Raw genomic sequence first — 18,824 nt, 5'->3', positions numbered from 1 at the left:
ACTGACTGAAAAATCATCTTTCTTAGGCTCAGGTTTATAGGCCTGGTTATTACTCCTAGCACAGTGTTATCTTATTTTATAAGCTTCCCAAAGGATGATGATGTAGTGCTGTCAGAATAATATTAAAATCGAATAATCTGAGGGGCGGGGGGCGGTTGTGGAAGCGTGCACAATAGTGGAGTTTCTATTGAAAGTGCAAGTCTGAGTGTAACACTCTAAGATATACAGTATGTACATATGTAGCATTGTGGTTTCAACAACTTTACTTTTGGTTTAAATTTTTATTTCACCTTCTTCAAACTCATTATTATACATGTATATTACAAAACCAAAATACAAAGGAAATTCAAATTCTACTCTAAAGCGAGGAGAAAATTGAACCACAACATATAACCACTTTCTCGGCATATTACATATAGGTGAAAATACATATTCCCCATACTGTTCTACAAAAATTTTCCACTATATAAATAAGGAGAATTTCCTTAATGATCAACACTTGTCATCTTTGAGGATAATTTGTTCATTGTTATGGCCTACAGGCATTAATTACTCAATAAGGCAGGGTTATGAAAAGGAGAATTTTGATGCTGGTCACTGTATACTATAAATACCTGCAAAGCTTTTAGCATAGGCTTGGCACCATGCCATGTGGTGCCTCGCATGTCCAAAACAAGACTAAATCCCAGGTCACGTTCATGGTCACTAAAAATTAACAAGAATCAGTTAAGTTAATGTCAGTAAAGGTGCACACATTCTGCTGTGTGATGTGACAGTAGTACATGTGCGTGGACAATAATTATTATTATACCAAGAAGGTTATATATATGTGTGCCTTGAATGCCTGTTGATATAAAGATTATAAAAACCTATAGGTATCAACATACAAATTTATGAATGCTATTCTGCATTCATTTCCTGTTGAGTTTTAACATTACACTGTAGTACATGTACACTATAGAATGTGCTTTCACCTTTACATTTAGCAGATATGATAAACCACTGATGTGAACTTTCCTAAACTCTGTTTAAAATGCTGTACAAGGTGTTTAACTTTCGAGTTGTGAATGAAATCCTCAAAAGCAACCATTCAGTCTCAAGTTATTGAACAAAATGTGCTTTTCAGTTTCAACTGGTAAACATACCTGTGTACATGTACTTCTACAAGAGTGGTAGGGAGAAAAATAGAGTGTTCTCACAAACAAAAACAAGGCATGCAGAACCTAGAAGCTACGGCTTGCAAAATGAGTGTTTTTTGAGTTCTAAGTCATAATCGCATTATCTTTGCCACTGACTAGGCTACACAGGGTCTACACATTTTACGAATAACAACACTTATAACATTAATAACAGTCAATAATATAATATAAACTAATAAACAACTCAACACTTATTGTGGATAAAGGTTTACCACAACAAGCTTCAGAAAATATTTACATTAAAAGCAGGGCAAGTCTAAGAACTATATTTAAAACCTGACCCCTAGATTTAGCAGTTCACATCTTTAATGGTGGGCTACACCAGGGTGGCAACACAAAGAAAGATAAAAAAAAAACATTGAATCTGTTGAGTCTAGAGGACAAGAACTACTGTAGGGCAATACATTGTGTTGGGACAGTTGAGAATATTACAGAAAAATAAGATGCAATTTTATAGTTAAAATTTACTGCCAATATGGTGAACCAACAAGGAAAAACCTACCCTACCCTCCAGTTATCAGGCAGTAGAAAGATGCACAAATTAAGAAGAATTATGAATAAAGTTTAATCTATGTTCTGTTCAGTCAGATTGACTGTGCGGCAAAAAATTCTTATTTCAAATTCAGTAGTGGTAGCATTATCAAATAATGGTACATCTGTTAAAAGTCTTTGAACACCTATGTAACAATAATTAGGGGAATTTCACAATTTATCACTTGAATATCAGACTAGAAAACCACATATCTATTTACTGTGTTATAAAACATCAAAATATGGGACATGAACTTATGTTTTTCAAATAATTTGCCATTACCAACCTTCATAAAACTTCTGCAAATGAGAGATAAACTCTGTCTCATACCAGTAAAGAATTAGAAGAAACATAACTAAACATTACTTTAAAACATTATAATAATTCCAAGTTGTTTTAAAGCTGTCAACATCAGCTTGTAGCCTCCTGTTCCCAAAAATCAGAAGAATTTTGTAATGTACAAGTAGTAAAAATGTCAAGAATTTTAGTGGCAATGATCAGTGCCTACAGTATGTGTATGCTCAACACTAAGAGGAAATTCAGTTTGGCATTACACTGGCAATATTCCAAAATAAGAAAACAGTTAAAAGATTTCATCCACTTGTAAAAACTAAATTCTTAGATCCTGATTAAATTGTTGACAAAAGTGCACAGACTACAAAAAAATTGGATTGTACCTCACAGATATTATTTTCTCCAAATGTACATGTAAATCATCTTTTGTACAGTAATTGCATGGGGTGTCTCGAAACAGACGATATAAATCAAAGAGCATAAAGAGATTCTATGACCTGTAGAGCCACACATAGGACAATAACTCTTGGACATTTCAGGCTGTTATTTTTAACAGATCAGCACATTCTTTACATTAAGTTACTTTTTGTTTATAAAACATCACAAATCAATCGATGCTTTTCTGTTGATTTCAGGAGCTCCCACAGTTTTAAACCCTTATTTGATTTCAAAACCTGTATGGGGTATTCAGATCTACAAGTATTCACACAATAAGCATGAATAAAACTGAAACTAGATGAAACTAAAAATCCTTAAACAGAATCAGTCGGAGAAAGTTTTTACATAGACAAAGTAAGAATCAAGCTGTCTTCAAACATGTGTCAGTGTGACATTAGTAAGCCTTACTTCGCAGGTGTGTTTAAAAGACATTTTTTGACTATGGAAAAAATATAGTCACATATATTTGTTATAAAGAACATTTGGTCACTTACCACGAGATAACCAAGGATATTTTTCCCTTCAAAATCTTCTAACACAAATCTCATGTCGGAAATAAAATGTACACACTCCACTAGAATTCTTCTTGTACTTAAGCTAATTTTTCATAGCACAAGGTTGTTTGCATAAGCTTAGAATTTTTAAAGATAAATAATTTATTCACAGTTTCTTGAATGAGCTTGAATTCTCCTTTGTAATAAGGCACTTTGCTTGCACAGGTAATTTTTTTAATAAATGATTTTTTTGTGACATATCCAATGATTGCGCTGGCGGAAATGTTCAAAGAAATTCAAAAAAACTAAAAATAATTGCAGTTTGCAAAGTCAAGCAAATTTCTGGCTTTGTCAGGGGGAAACCGAACCTGACAAAAAAAGTTGAAGATATTCAAAGCATTCTTATGAAAAGTGCAATGATTTTAAGAGCTAAACCAGACAAAAAAATCGAAAGTCGACACTCTAATGCGGACAAAAATACGAATTGCGTGAATTAGACGAACAAAAATCTCGTTAATTATTTAGCGAGAGAAATTTACCAAGGCAAAATATACCTACTAAAACCACTTGCAGACACAAAACAAAACAGAGATTGCAGGAAATATTCAGTAATCGTATTCTCTACAGAGCTTCATTAAGTCGTAAACGCTCTTAAGACAACAAAGTCTGGGTAAATAAACATGCCATCAAAATAACCATACACAAATGCTGGTCTAGCTGTCATGCAATAGTCGACTACAGCCATGGCAAACCCAGTCTTTCTTCCAAAACACAAAATCTGGACCTCCTTTGATTTCAATGTTTCTTGAGCACGTTATAAAAATATCAATATCTATCAAATAAACAATGAGGAAGGCTCAATATAAACGTTTGTGACCTTGGTTATGCTTGCATATTAACATGTAGAAACGACCTTTATGCCCCGAAGGAACTTTGACAATCGTGATAAAAAAAGACAATCGCGCGAAAGTTCACTGTTTACGGTATAATTCAAAAGGATATTAGCATCAGTCAAAGTAAGAAATGGCATCAAGACAGGTTCTAGGTTGAACTTGTGCCAAGATGTTCTGGTATTCCATTACAATTTTACTCTGACGGTCATCTTAAGTGAAATTTTCATTCACCGTGTCTGAGTAAGACAGATGCAACGAACCGTAATTCCAACCCGGCGCGTGACAATCTCGCTTCAGTGGCCTTTCGGTTCTTCGCTTTCACTGATGCTAAGTCCTGGCTTCAACTAAATAAGCAACCTATTATACTAAGCCACTTTTCTTATCAGCCTTTAACATCTCTCAATATTTTAATCGCCGTTTCGCCGCTCTTGAAACTGCCACGAAAGATGAAACCGTGGCGAATTTTGGAAGCAAATATCGGTATCAACACGCGCAAATACACATCTCTTTCTCATTATATGATCACTGTTTCGGCCGACTGAGAAGCGACCGCACTGAAAAATAAGGAGAAAAAGGCTGAAGAAAAGAAAGTATATCACTTTGTTAACCTAAATTTAAACTAACCTCGGTATACTTGCAAGATAGGTCAGTAAACGCGTCAAAGAAACTCGGTCTATCTCTGCCGCTCTAGATCTCGCAGGAAATGTGATAATTCGACCTCCTCGGCGGTCTTTTCCTCCTATAAGAAAATATATTTTAAAATTAACGACCTTAATACTGTGAACCAGGACTTGGGGTATCTATCTTCAAGTTAACGCTATAACGAATCAGCCCTAGCCATTACCAAATTGGATATCAAAAACGATTTGCGGTGGCGACCTAAATTTATTAAAATATCATCACCATAGTTATTGGACGCTTTTATTGCGCATTTATTTACTCTTTATAGCCTTACTTTGCAGCAAAAGTTTGGACCTTGGCTAATTTCAGCATAACAAGAGAAAATCTATTTATCAAAATGAAAAGGTTATTGTTTCATGTCATTCAAGACACAGCTGTGATAATTCGACAATGACTCGGGACTCCAGTGAACGTAGAACGAACCAACAATCAAACGGCTTACCGTACAAAATCGCAATTTTATCTTGAAGTAGCTCAATAATATCCTTAGCTCTCAATCCTTCCCATCTGCCATCTCCTTAAAAGTGAATTTCAATAAATGGGACAGATAACCAACACTGCGTAACTTTTGAGCCGATACGTTTACTATAGCTACACAAACGACAAAACTTTTCACGACCGGCGTTTGTGAGTTTTCGAAAACGTTACCTGCGCCAAATATTGACGATAAATCACTATCTGATGATGCTGTTGACCACCGTTCTGGAGTATTCATGGTCTAGATTATGGCTGTTTTCTTCATTCTGTTTGTCTTACGATGACAGTTCTCAATTTTCTGGCCCTCCTGGGAGGCCATCTTCCCTCCTTTACTACAAAATATGTGACGTCACGGGTGACAAATTCATGATAATTTATGCGAACAGTCACAGCTTCTCGAAGGTCATCATCGACGAGAAAAGATTTCAATTTTATTGTCTTCGGAATTTACCATTGAGTAACACTTTCACTTTAGAGAATTACTAAATGTAGAAATTTTTTATCATCACAGGTTTTCTACAGAAAAAAAATAATTTTTTTCGCTAAGGAACAGGCGTATCCCTGCCGATTATCCTACGCGAAGTGCCAGTTCCGGTATGGAATCCCTATTTGTTTTCTACACACAAAAAGCTCCTTGAACTTTTCGTCACAATCAAAATGGACACGAATATTCGCACATTTCGGAAGTAAAAAAATTCAAACCATATCTCACCCTAACATCTCTAAAAAAATTCTTTGTAATATATCTTCAAAACGTCACTCTATTTAGACATTTTTATGATTATAGTTTCTTTTGCATTAATTTCAGACACGATCATTTTATGAGGGTAAAATGTTTGAAAAATTCGCGTGCTTTATCCCTAGCTTTGTAAATAACAGATAACGATCTCGCATGGAGAGCAATATGTCGTTGTTAACGTCTGTAATCGTTAATTTGATTGGATCCAAAATAACTTTCTTCAGATCGCAGAACAACACAGCTCGATCCGACCCGGCGATATGGCACAATGACAATTCTTTCTGAGAAAAAATCGTCTTTGTCTCGCACAGCAAGAGGGAGTCGAAATAATCTTACGCATCAAGCGTGATTAAAGCAAGAAAACATTTTCACGTCGCCATAATAAAGCTCTATATTGGAAACACAAGTGGTTTTATGAGCACCAGGAGGAAACTAGTTATGATTATTGTATTGAATGTTTACTCACAAAGCTAAAATTAAGATCTGACATGCCACTTAACTAGTTTAAACTTAGGGTACTAGAAATTATCTGCATGCGGATCTGCAGTCAGTTAATCCCAAATCAAATGATTTTCTTAAATATAGACAGAACCAAGACTGATAAAACAAAGACCGGCGCTGGACCGGCGTTGCATCAAATTTTTAAAGGTCATTAAAAAATAATATGATCTGAAATGAAAAAATTCCATCATTATAAACAGGGATCTGCAGCTTGTGCCAGCACCTCAAGAGAAATGAAACACAAGGAGTAATACGGTTGAGCGACCCTTTGAAAGTAGACCACCGTGTTGAAATGCCCCCTAGCCACTTTAAAACCCTTTTTTTCCCTATTCCCTGGATTACACAGGGAATAATCCCCCTCTATTCGTTTAAGGATGAAAGGATAAGGTATTGTTTACTTTTGTGGTTGGTGATCGGTCACAAAGTCTGAGGTCGGTCGGTTTTTTCACAGAGAGCTGATCAAAGGCAAAGAGGCGGAAAGAAAAGAGGGCTGGATGACAAATTTTTAAAAAAGACTTAACCGAAATCGGAAACCGCGCCTGAAAAGCCTTTGGCACCCAGGCACGTGTTACAATGGTAAACAAACTGTTATTGATGAAATATTCGATTCGGAGGCCGGTAGCCTCCCACGCAGGCGTTTTGAGGGAACGAACAGCATGGGAGGCTAGGGGCCGGGGAAGAGAGATCGATGTGAAAGGGGCAGAGTAATCTCGTCGGAAAATTAAAATCAAAGTGGCTTTTTATATCAGTTTCACCTTGTCAGTTCTAGGAGTGACCAAGATCTATTTTCTCCCAACAATATCCATGCACGATCAAGAGAATGGGTCGTGAGTTAACAAAGAAAATATGTTTTGATCTGATCCAATTCTGTATGGAAATCAGTCTGGAAAATTTGTATTTGATTGTACGTGAATATTGGGGCTTTTCCACTGTCAGGACTCTAGGCTCCTGTCGCCACTTTCGCATAATTTTTACGTGCGAACACACGTAAAATTTACGCGCGTAAATAAAATGGAAGCAATGTATGCCCACCATCCGAACACCGTGCTCTACTATCTGAAAGCCTGAAACAGGCTAATGTAAAAGTTGAGCGAGGTTCAACTTGAACGTTTACACGCGACCCTCAATTCGACCCAATACATTGCCTCTATTTTATTTACTCGCTTGCGCACGTCAAAAGTACGCGACTCTGGAAATCCACGTATAAGCTAAAACGGAGACCAGTCTGGGTGTGGCTGAACTAAGCTCATCAGACCCTCATTAGGATCCCCTGAGAACATAAGTTTTCGTTTGCGGTATAGACAAATGGCGCAAACAATGCGATCGGTCTGGCCCCTCTTAGCCTAGACCAATCACACACTAAAGCTGCATCTTGGTTGAAATTTATCTTATCACGAACAGACCTACGCGATACCAGTATGCTTGAGTCTGGTTTCTGTTCATGAGTAAAAAGAACTGCAAAACCTAAGTAACATAAGACAGTTGAGTGATACGAAAAATGGGCATTTTTACACCCTTAAACCCAAGAGAATACTCACGGAAAAAAAATGACGACAATAACTGAAAATTAATGTTTTTTGACTTCCTTAGAAGATCGGGACGGAAAATGCTTTTACACAAAGATATCGGAATATCAAGAAATATCTCTGTAAAAATAAACAAACCTTTATTTCCCAAATTTAGGGGCCAAAAAAAGCCTGAACCACGCCTAGACCGGTCTCCAATCTCGAAAATCTAATTTTCCGCGGAGCATCCCCGACTCGTTTGAATGAGGGTCTCCCGGGGGCCCCCGGGGGGAGTCTCCCTCGGGCTCTAAACAAAATGACAAACATCCTAAACATCTCCCTTTCAACAAGATTTCCCCAGGATACGGCGGAACATCAGGTACTTAGTTTACTCCCCTTCCCTTGCCCCGCCTTGACCCAGCAGAGGACAATGAAATACAAACCATGGACATATTGAACCCCTTTTTCTCGTCTCCCACTTAATAAAATTGACGAATATCGCTAATGTATCCTTCATAAAATACCACAGACCTGTTATGTCTGTCGTTATTTGCGTTTTATCGAAATATCGGATCTAATGAAGTTAGTTTTGATCGGCGCTGTAGCACTTTATCGAGTTTCAACCGCAACGAAATACAGTACGAACAGTAAAAGAATGCTGTAAAACACACACTCGACATAACTCTACATAAATCAGTTATTCTTCATTTCAAAAGTTAATTACTTCCGATCGAGAAATAAGGTTACCGCCAAGAAAAAAATATAAAAAAAATCGTCGGCGATAATTAGGTTAGAGTCTATAACAATTGGACAAAACCTGGTCCTTCGTGTTCAAGTTAATGCCACGCTGTGATGTCTGTACGTGAAACAATAAATGTCTGAACATGTTCTATTTTAGATACAGGCTGATCTAGTGAGGAATCTGCGCACTCTTCCTTGTACTCGCGGGTATTGTATTGAAAAAAAAAAAATCACCAACCCCTTGTGGCCCTTGAGCAACTAAGGTATAGCAGGGAGGGTCCTGCGCCCGCTAAGAACGGAACGAAATCATATCCCCACCGGAATGGGAGTCTAGAATATTTTCGGAAAATTTTTTTGAGGTTACATAAAAAATAATCGTATTGACCAGAAAGTTACCAAAAGCAAATAATATCATGTACCGAAACGGATGAGGTCACTTCTTACGATGTGAATCCCAGAGAATAATATGAGAATTAGGACTATAGTAACGTCTGAGCTTGTGAAAAAATCCTTTAGTGTAATCATTTGAAATGAAACCTCATTATAATACTTTTATGAATTTTACACGGTACAGTATATATTTAACTATTTTATAAAATGAGATTTGGGATTTTAATTTTCGGAATTGTGAAACTGGACACTCTTGGGAGTGAAGGGGAAAAAGGCATTTCTTAGTCGCCCCCTCTATTGTGGCGTTTCCTCTCTATAGGAGAGCAGTAAGTGTCTCCAAACAAAATTTATGCTAATTTAGTATAATTTATTGTAGAACGGAACAAAGTAGGTCGATCTCAGGGCGGATAAAGGTTGGGCGGTGAAACGAGCGCTCCGCTCTTCATTTAATGTGTGATGCGGAGTAGGACTGGCACGAGCGCTCTTTCCGCGCTTCCGGTGCGCTTGAAGGCCGGCGAAATTTTCCTTTTTGGAAACCGGAAATCCCATTTTCTTTCTGTAATTTCAGGCTACAATATTAAATAGATAAATTCGTTTCATAACAATATCAATAAAGAGTTTCATATGTTTGTGTCTGTACGTCTATAAGTCAAACTTGTTGGTCGTATAATGCCAAAATTTGAGTTTTATTTGAAAGTGTTGAATACCTCCCCCTTCCACTAAATATCACCTAATCGTCTTTCACCGTTTCGTTTGCAAAAGCTTAACACTTCTTAACCTCAATTTTTACATATGTTAAAGGGGGATAAATTTTATATAACATAACAAAAAATTAGATTGATATATATTGATATAGTGGCGTTGTACTTCTTTAAACTTTGCTTCTCGGGTGGAACGCGCCATGGAGATTCGCGCAATGCGTTGCAAATCCGGCAACCGCATGTAAACAAAATTTATTGAGGTTAGTTGTAAGGTTTTTTCTCCGTTTTTCTCCCTAAAACAAAACAAGGTAAACAGTAAAAACTGAGGGGAAACTAATTTTGAGGTTTCGAAGTAACAGAAAGACGTATGAGATGTTTTTTTCAAAATTAAAAAGAAGGATGATGGTGATTGAAATTAGCATAATTTCACCTTGCACGAGCTGCACGCATTTATAAAATACACGTCATCTACTGCTGTCTTTTAGTTTTGCTAGGGATGACATGGATGAGATTTTCCTTCGTGCTTTAGACACTACTTAGTTATTTTTGTTTTGGAATAACATCGACATTGGCGAGTAACAGAACGACAATATAGTTCAGTGGTAGAGTCATGGAAGTAATAAAAGAAACCCTTTAAAAGAGATGTTTGTCTACTCCAACTAAACCTCCCGCAAAAAATAGCAACATTTGCCTCTCAAAGGCAGCGTACCAGCACAAAGTAACGAGGAAGAAGTGCAAGAAAACAATTCAAGCTGCCATAATTCAGTGACAGCGGCAGTGTCTAGTGTACAAACCACATCGCAAGCCCTGACCGAAGTCGAAAACAAGCGACATTTGTAAGCAGAGTCCCAGTCCACTGCATCACACCTTTTTGCTCGGACGCGCTCGTTTCACCGCCCAACCTTTATCCGCCCTGGTCGATCTATAACATGATGCGCGCCTGTGTTCAGAGACATGGGACTTCTAATGTAAACCAAACGTGAAGCCATCGTAAGTTTACTGAAGCCGTCTAGATGATAATATCTACTATAATTTGAATGCAGTATTGCACAGAAAACGTTTTAGTTTCAAAACATGCTAACGTCATCCTTGCACTGTCATTCGCAAACTCTCGTTTCGACCGATTTATGCCAGTTAATTTACGAATGTTTCTCCATCATTTAGGCATGAAAACTTATTAATCCTGTTAGAAACAACAACACATGAGGGCTTTCAGATATTTTTGACTTCTTTAGCTCATTTTGGAAATAAAGACACAATTGCGTTGGCGTGTCGTACGTGAAAATATTCCCTTTGTGGTTGGATCAAAGGATTCGGGGTCCACTGAACTTGAAAGAAATCAGGGACTTGTTGGCACTTGTCTCCATTAAGAATCTCTTCAAAACCCGCTGATGCTTACAGGTTAATGCTAGTTGAAATTGAATATGTATATCGCGCTGCACAGGAAGCCCAAGGTTCGCAACTACAATGCACCTGTTATCTATAAACTAATGACACAAGAACGAGTGGAGACTATGCATAGTAAACGTACTAAATATATAATAATTTTCTCTTTTGGGTTCGACTTAGGCAGACTAGGCCAAAACCAATTATGAAAAAAGCGGTACATCTCCAACTTTTGAGGCGCTGGACAAAATCCTACGGTGGTCTACTGTGATCATTCAAAAGCAACCTTTTTGGAAGCTTGGCTGATTTTTCTGGTTTTCCTTGTTTTTACCCAGAAATCTTTGGATTTTCCTCAATTTTCCTCTTTACCAATTTTGCCGAGAGTTAAGGTGTCGAAACGGCAAGCAATGGATATTCAACATTCACTGTTGACTTTGCTTTTGCTTGTGGTCATGTCAAATATCAGTAAAGAAATCAATATACTGTTGATCTTAGACCGGCGCACGACAGCGACGGCTACGGAAACGTCACTTAAAAACTGAATTCACGCTGCTTCAGACTTTATCGTGCTTATTCCATCTCGTTTAATTCGTCAAATGTTGATAAATTTCTTTGGAGTTGAATTCTAAGGATTGTATCAAAGTTCGGGAAAAAGAAAGGAAAATAGTTGTTTTGTGTTCCCGTCCTCACATGACAAAATGTGAAATTAGTTGTAGTCGTGCAACGACGACTAAGAAATGTACAAAAAAGTGTGATACATGTGCAAAATTGTTATTTCGCTAATCTAAACATGCCTAAACCCAGGTCTTTTTGCCGTTCTCGTTGCGGTCGCCGTCGTCGCTCCCCAACCTCGTTCCCAGGGTTCTCTCCTACCCGCCCTAACCCTGGGAACGAGGTTGGTCGCTCCCTATTAACACGTGTCGTGAAAAAATGGTTGGAGTTAGCATGCACCTCAGCCTTGAGAGTGATCAGCTTCAAATTTGTCCTAGCTACTGTATGTCAATACTTCATAAAACAGAGCGGTCAGGAGAATTTAGGACATGATCACACAGGATAAATTTGCTTGAAACAGTGTTAACAACTTGTTCCTACTACTTCTACATGTAGGAAATGAAGAGGGACAATGTATAATTTGATATTAGGTTTTGAAGCGTTAATAAAAACCGCCATCAGTCGCTTTGAACGGGAGGTAGGAGAGAATTACATTTTTATTTTTCCATCCGATCGGTTCCGGCTTTAACTGTGAAAATTATATGTTAACTTAACAGGTGCCCGGACTCTCCTTAATCCAATATTATTTAAAGGCTTGATTTACAAATCTCCACGCACGCGCATGCTTAATTTCCTGTTGACGATGCCCGACGAGTAAAAAAATTACTTGTTTCTCGTGATTGCGGGATCAAAACTTAGAAAAGCTGCATAACACCATTTATAAGGAGAGTAAAACAGATATACTAAAAACGTACCGGTACATCATCTATTTTAGTTATTTATTTATGTATTTTTCTATTATTCTTGCTTATTAATTTCCTCATGCCGCATGTGACTGCAGCGAGCGCGCGATATCGCGCGCGCAGATCTCCGCGTTCTCTTTCCCTTCTGTCATTGTGTAGCGAGCGAGAGGCGACGTACTTGAAAGTTTCCAAATGCCTTTTAACTCTCATTTTAACATAAATGTGTTTGACAATACACCATGGCTGATGAACTTTCCAGGGATGTCTGCCCGAATGCAAACAAACGAGCGACATGTCTGATATGTTTCGCCGCCTTACCTCATTAGCCCTAGTAAATCTCGTCAAAAGTGTATTACCTATGCTGAAGCAGCTTCTGCTTGTTGTGAAAACATCACATTAAGCAGGAATCAACGTTAGAGTTAAGACTCAAATTGTACATCCTTCTAAGATTAATTTATGCCACGAGGCAAAATCCCCACAAAATTCGACCCTGGTCGCATCTTTTCGGGACTGAACAAACCGGTGATAGCCAATTTTTCAACTCCCTGGACGAGCCATGCATTCGTTATTTATTCTTAAAGTCGAAACTTACCTTAAAATTCGATGAAGCTAGAAAGAAGTAAATTCTGCTATACTTTCCGAAGACAAATTTCCTCTTTGCCGAATATAAAATAAAAACAAAAGAAAACACTCAGACACTCATAATTTTGGACGAACGCAGATTAAGAGGGCAGACGGGTTTCCGTTTCCGGGATTCCGTCAAGTCTAACGCAAGCCAAAGCGGGGTATACACGAGTGTAAACATTTATATATATCACATAACGTTAACAGAAAGCAGGTTCTTGTTCATGACCAAAAAAAGAAAAAACAGACTAATGAAACTGACCAGAATGTTCTAGGCACGTGCGATGTGTTACCTTTGGTGAATTGCGTGCGTGGGTTTGAGGATAAGAAGGCTCTCTGAAATTTATTTTGAAAGATACGGATTTTCCTTAGTAACGTTAAAAGATTTGAGACCAATGCCAAACCGCATTTTGTAAAATTCTGCAAACGGAAATAACGCTATGCTCCACTTCTGCCGACGAGGCTTTGTTTGGACACAGGTACCCCAAGTCAATGTTTCGTAACATAAATATTATAATGATTTGTATAGAGATTTTAGCGATTGTTGTTTACGGGTCAAAAAACCAATGAAAAATACATCAGGACTTCTTACCTTATCGCCTTGTCTAAAATCCCCATACAAACCCTTCTAATATTTATGCTACGCAAGACTTGGGGTACCTGTGGTTTGGATGGTCACGTTACGTTAGCTGTTTACGGACTGAGTGGGTTCATAAAACGATTCATTGTTATTTTAACTGTACAAAGCAGCATGACCCCTAACTTGATCTAATTACTCTCTCCTAAATTACTTTCAAATCCTTTAAGTGCATGACCCCAACAAAACTTTTTGAAATGCTCAATACGAGTATAATTCAAATATCATTCTCGGGTCGGGTGTGTAAAGGTAGCGAATGCAGCGGCAAACGACGTCAAGTTCGACCAATTCCCACGAACTTTGTCCTTTACACCTATCTCCACATGATCCCCTCTATCCCACCTTGGGATATAACTGTGTACCATTGAACAACCTACCGCCAAAGCATACATGACATTGTATATATATATGAAGGTGAGGGGAAGGGAGACTAGATATGGAAAAGAGGCTTAACGGCGAGATCAGTACGGACTACAGGGCTGCTTTTTTCTTCAAGTGCACGTTCCTGTAGCTAGTGTTAGGGTGGTTTACATTTGAATCTCGTAATCAAGCAATTGCTTTCGCTTTGCTTTATATTTTACAGTGTGATTGGCTGAAAAATTCGCGCCATTTTTTTTTAAACCAATCAGGAGTAAAACCCATCATGACTTGCTACAAAGTTGTTCCCGCGTCAAATTCTAGATCTGATTGGTTCACTGGTGGTATTTATCTGCGTTGTGATAGGCTCCTGGCCGAGGCAGAGATGTTAAGAAATGAAACTTTGCACTTCTAATAATTCTACTCTACAAGTAAATATAAAACAGGAAGATATAGTGGGAAGTACTTCAGACTACAGAGGAACAGCGTGCAGGTGAAGGCCAAGATATGAAAGGAAAATACTTCTTCTAGCTCTCCTTACTCTAGCTCGCTCCAAAAGTCAAAGTAGGCATTTGTGGTGATAAGACACGTAGCTAAATGAATTGACCGCGAAAAAAGCTTGACCTATGAAGTAGGCTGACGTTACAGTGATTGTGGACAACTCAAGTTGCTGTAGCTGTTACTAATGAGGACATGTAATAACGTTCCTATTAGAGCTTGTGCAAGAGCTAGCTACGCGTTGTGTGGACCGTTCAATTTGAATATTTTTAGTAGTATTTCTATTAAGAAGAATTTGTTTTCACTAAGCTTATTTTAATGAGTTAAGTTTTACGTTTTCTCGAATTCTAATTTTTAACATTGCTTGCTATAGCTATGGGGATACGCTTTAGCTTGGTTTAACGCTAAAGCCATTCTTGAAGAAGTTGCCTGATTACAAATTAAGGCGCATTCTAATTTTAGGTTTGAATTAAAAGCAACAAGAGGAAGACTATTATCTATTCTAATATTTATCTGCACATATTCACGTCCTATGTCCATTTGCCTGAAATCCTCTTTCAAGTCATGTCAACAGAATAATATACCCAAGGTTTTTAACCCAACAAAGATTTTCTTTTCACATTTTGTGCATTATGTTATTAACGTTAAGGCGGAAAAGCTTGAGAGGTTTTATGTGGAAGTAATGTTTCCATTTGGCTCGCGTTCACCTTTATCTCAGTTCCAAACAAAGCTTCGTCTCTGGTTTCGACGGGAAAATTTCATGAACTTCCATAACATCAAAAAAGTCAAGCTCAAAAGAAATGTTGAAAAAAAGACATAATAAAAAGGTTTAAATAATACGTTAAGTTACACGAGAGGTTCAGCACGGTGACTTTAATCTGCGAAAGTCCTTATCCATGCCAAGTTTAACGCTTTAAACCCTAAGATCGAAATTAAAATTCTCCTTTGCCGCCCCTATTCATTTCTGATTTACTATAGGAGTAGTGGGGAGAAGTTGATAAAATATCAAGCAAATTCATCTTGTGTGATCATGTCCGTAATTCTCATAACCACTCTGTTTTACAAAGCATTCCTATTACAAGGAGAAATTTGATGCTGATAACTCTTAGGGTTTAAAGGGTTAAGGATGGATTGACTCCTTACAGTCGACTGTTTCATCAAGCGATTGCTGATGACGGTGAAGACAATGATGATGATTGTAGTTCTGATAATGATGATGATTATGATGATGATGATGATGGTAATGACGACAACGATAATGATGGTGATGAAGATGGTGATAATGATGACAACAATGATGATGATACTTGTGATGATGGTAGTGATGATGGTGGTGGTGGTGTTAGTGGCGATGATGATGATGATGATGATGACAATGATAATGATGATAATTGTGATGATGGTAGTGATGATGGTGGTGGTAGTGTTGGTGACCATGATGATGATGATGATGATGATGATGATGATGAAAATGATAATGCTGATGGTAATGATGATAACAGTGATGATGATGATAATTATGATGATGGTGGTGGTGGTGTTGGTGACGATGATGACAGTGATAATGATGATAATGATGGCGACGACTTTGCTTCGTTTTATCGACACGCGCAAAAAAAGTGGAAAGAAGATAATGGCACACCCATTTAGTGATTACACTGAGTGATCAACTGACAGTATAAAGTCGCAATTTGCCGTGTTTATATCTACCCAGTTTTCAAAAACCTCGTAATAAGGTTATCTGGAGACTTAATTTATATTTTTCACAACACCAAACAAATTAGACGTTCACAAGTCGAGTTTTTGCAGCAACGAAAGTCGAGTGACCAAAACGACCTTTTAGAAAACCTAGAAACAAATCTGGGGATCGTTTTTTAAGTTTGTAGTCAAGTCATTCGAGAATCTGCCTTCATTCTTGCGGTGTTAATCTGCATGTGCCACAAAGTTTTACGTGTTTATATTTCGCAATATCTTATACTCCATCTGATCCACAAGATCTGCCACTCCCCTACAAAACGATTCTGTTAATTATAATAGGATTGCCAGATTTCAAATGACTTCTTAAAGCTCTGTTGGACGGTTCTAGTAACTATCCTTACAAGCCGCGCTTCCCTACAAGCCGCGCAACTTTATCGATCTTGGTTTTGCGATCTAAAACTCCCTTTAACTTCATTGTTTAATGTTTGCTCTTTTTTATGGATTTCTCCAAATTTGTGGTGGTCAACGCTAAAGGGTATACTTCTAAGGCCACCATATACACCTTTTACAATAGCCTGCTGAAACTGGAGTTTATTTTATCTATCAAGAAATATGCCGTGTAATTTTCATAACTTAATAAAAGTCTATTTTTCTGTAATCCTCTCCTCAAATATACTCCCCTTCATCCTAAAATAAAGTAAATCCTGAGTAAAGATATTATGTTATGATTTCTATCACTTCTTAATCCGATTTTTCTATCTTCGGCGATAGATAGCTGCACCTGAGCTCTTCTTCAATTTTTTTGATGGATAAATAATCCAAAGGCTATGTGGATTAAGTTAAAAATGGACAGATATAGATATATAATAATATACAATACAAATACACAATACAGCTCGATCGTGCAGCCTTTCAATTAATTTACAGTTTGTGTTTTATGAAGTCTAAAAACAGTGTATACTACTTCTTCTCATAGTCGAAATATTTCTTTCTCTCTATGTTGATCGACATGTACACAGCTTGACAGTTCATGATCATATACATGACATACATCGCCATACAGCACGCGCTCGTCACCGGGCAGTGTGAACGCGCTCTAATCACGAAACATTTCAGATTTTTTTTTCTGCACTAGTGTCAAGTTATATTAACAATTTGGAATTTTTGTACAATTTCGAGAAGTGCAAAAACCATACTTTTATGGTACTTCTTACATCAAATTCTATCATAAACTTGGAGCCGCGCGTTTTTCAATACGTTCTATTTCTTTGGCACATAAAAAGTTCTGTTAAGGACATCATCTCAAACACTATTAAAAACCTAGGCGGTATCTTGCTTGAATGATCGTAAAGGAACCGGCGGTATAGGTACAGAGAGAAGACCTCTTCTAGTGATTTAGTGGTCATGTCCGTTTTCGTTACAAGTTCAAGGATTCGTAGCCAATATCGATAGGACAAGGTCAATGGGCTTTACGCACGGCCTTGGGTAAGGCCAAGGACATGAATAAGTTATCAATCATTCTTGAACATTGTTTGCAAAATTCGCAACTTTCATTCCAGTCTCCCGTATAAACTATTACACCAACCAACTAAAACAATCTAGTAAGGACCAGTTGCTTTCTCGCTTCTCCGCACTGTAGTGGCTTAGAGAAGCGCATTCTTGTACCCAGTACAATAAACGAGTAAAGTTAAGAGAATAAATCTCTTGTAATCTTAAACACTTGAAGTTTACATACCTTTAACTGTGCACTGTTTTAGGCTAGCAGGTTACTTAAAATTCCAGAAACGTTGCATTGTCTTCATTTTAGTGTTCCTATTAGTTCAGTCGGAAACTAATAAAAACCCGAGGTACTTGAATAAAGTTATTTTTATCATAAGATCATAAGATAGGACATCGGAGCAAAAACCCTCCCACCACAAGAAATTGTACAAAACACATAAACTGTAATAGAACAAACAAATTTAAATTTAAAGTCGCACCAAAAACCGTGGTCAAAGACTTCGGCGAATGAAAGCCTCACCTTACTATTTCCTCTCAATAAAATTGTCCTTTTAGCGTTATCACCAAGATCTTGTCTCCTTCTGTTCTAAAGTATCGTGATCAGGCAAATTCGACGTGACATTCTACAAGCCTTCTCACGTATAGACATTTCCGAGTTTACGGATATAAACATCATAAAGGGTGTGGCTGATGTGTACGCTGATATAAAAAAAACTTACATGTACCAGAATATCACGTCCGAAAAATTAATATACTATAAACTTCAAACCAAGCGCCCCCAAAATATTGTTACATGTAGTACAAGGTGAATCAATAAAGTAAGAGCTGTATTTGAAAAGAATTTTTAAGAGTAGAATATTAAAAAGTCAAGAGTTTTATCAGTCACACGGAATTCACGTGGGCCTGCGAAATCACTACAAATCCTAGACTTTACGGGAAAAACATTCCGTTCCCCTAGTTCTCAGATATTGTTTCCTTCATCAATTTATTCACTGAGACCTATAATGAATATAAGTCAAGAAATTAACTTTTGGATCCTTTGAACGAATTCGAAATCCCACGAAGTAACACATTCATTTAAATAA

General features: G+C 37.5%; 1 protein-coding gene across 11 annotated transcripts in view; it reads right to left on the bottom strand.

Annotated features, from left to right (window-relative positions):
• The window catches only part of LOC140924107 (triple functional domain protein-like), a 115,155-nt gene extending 96,765 nt beyond the window's left edge, over positions 1-18,390 (bottom strand). For 8 of the 11 annotated variants that reach the window (XM_073374108.1, XM_073374113.1, XM_073374109.1 and 5 more), the window contains exons 1-4: positions 5,180-5,354; positions 4,974-5,048; positions 4,475-4,589; positions 615-705 (exon numbers count right to left, since the gene is read on the bottom strand). In XM_073374108.1, the coding sequence (XP_073230209.1) occupies positions 615-705; positions 4,475-4,589; positions 4,974-5,048; positions 5,180-5,246 (348 nt within the window). In that variant the 5' untranslated portion in view covers positions 5,247-5,354. Of the gene's footprint in view, positions 1-614; positions 706-4,474; positions 4,590-4,973; positions 5,049-5,179; positions 5,355-18,259 lie in introns of those variants that run through there. The other 3 variants (XM_073374116.1, XM_073374117.1, XM_073374114.1) reach the window with 3 other exon arrangements.
• Between the last annotated feature and the right edge of the window lie 434 nt (positions 18,391-18,824).

The sequence above is a fragment of the Porites lutea genome, chromosome 14, assembly GCF_958299795.1.
Source record: "Porites lutea chromosome 14, jaPorLute2.1, whole genome shotgun sequence".
In the NCBI taxonomy this organism is placed as follows: Eukaryota; Metazoa; Cnidaria; class Anthozoa; order Scleractinia; family Poritidae; genus Porites; species Porites lutea.
Note: the sequence above shows the minus strand (reverse complement) of the source record. Positions and strands in the feature narration are given on the sequence as shown.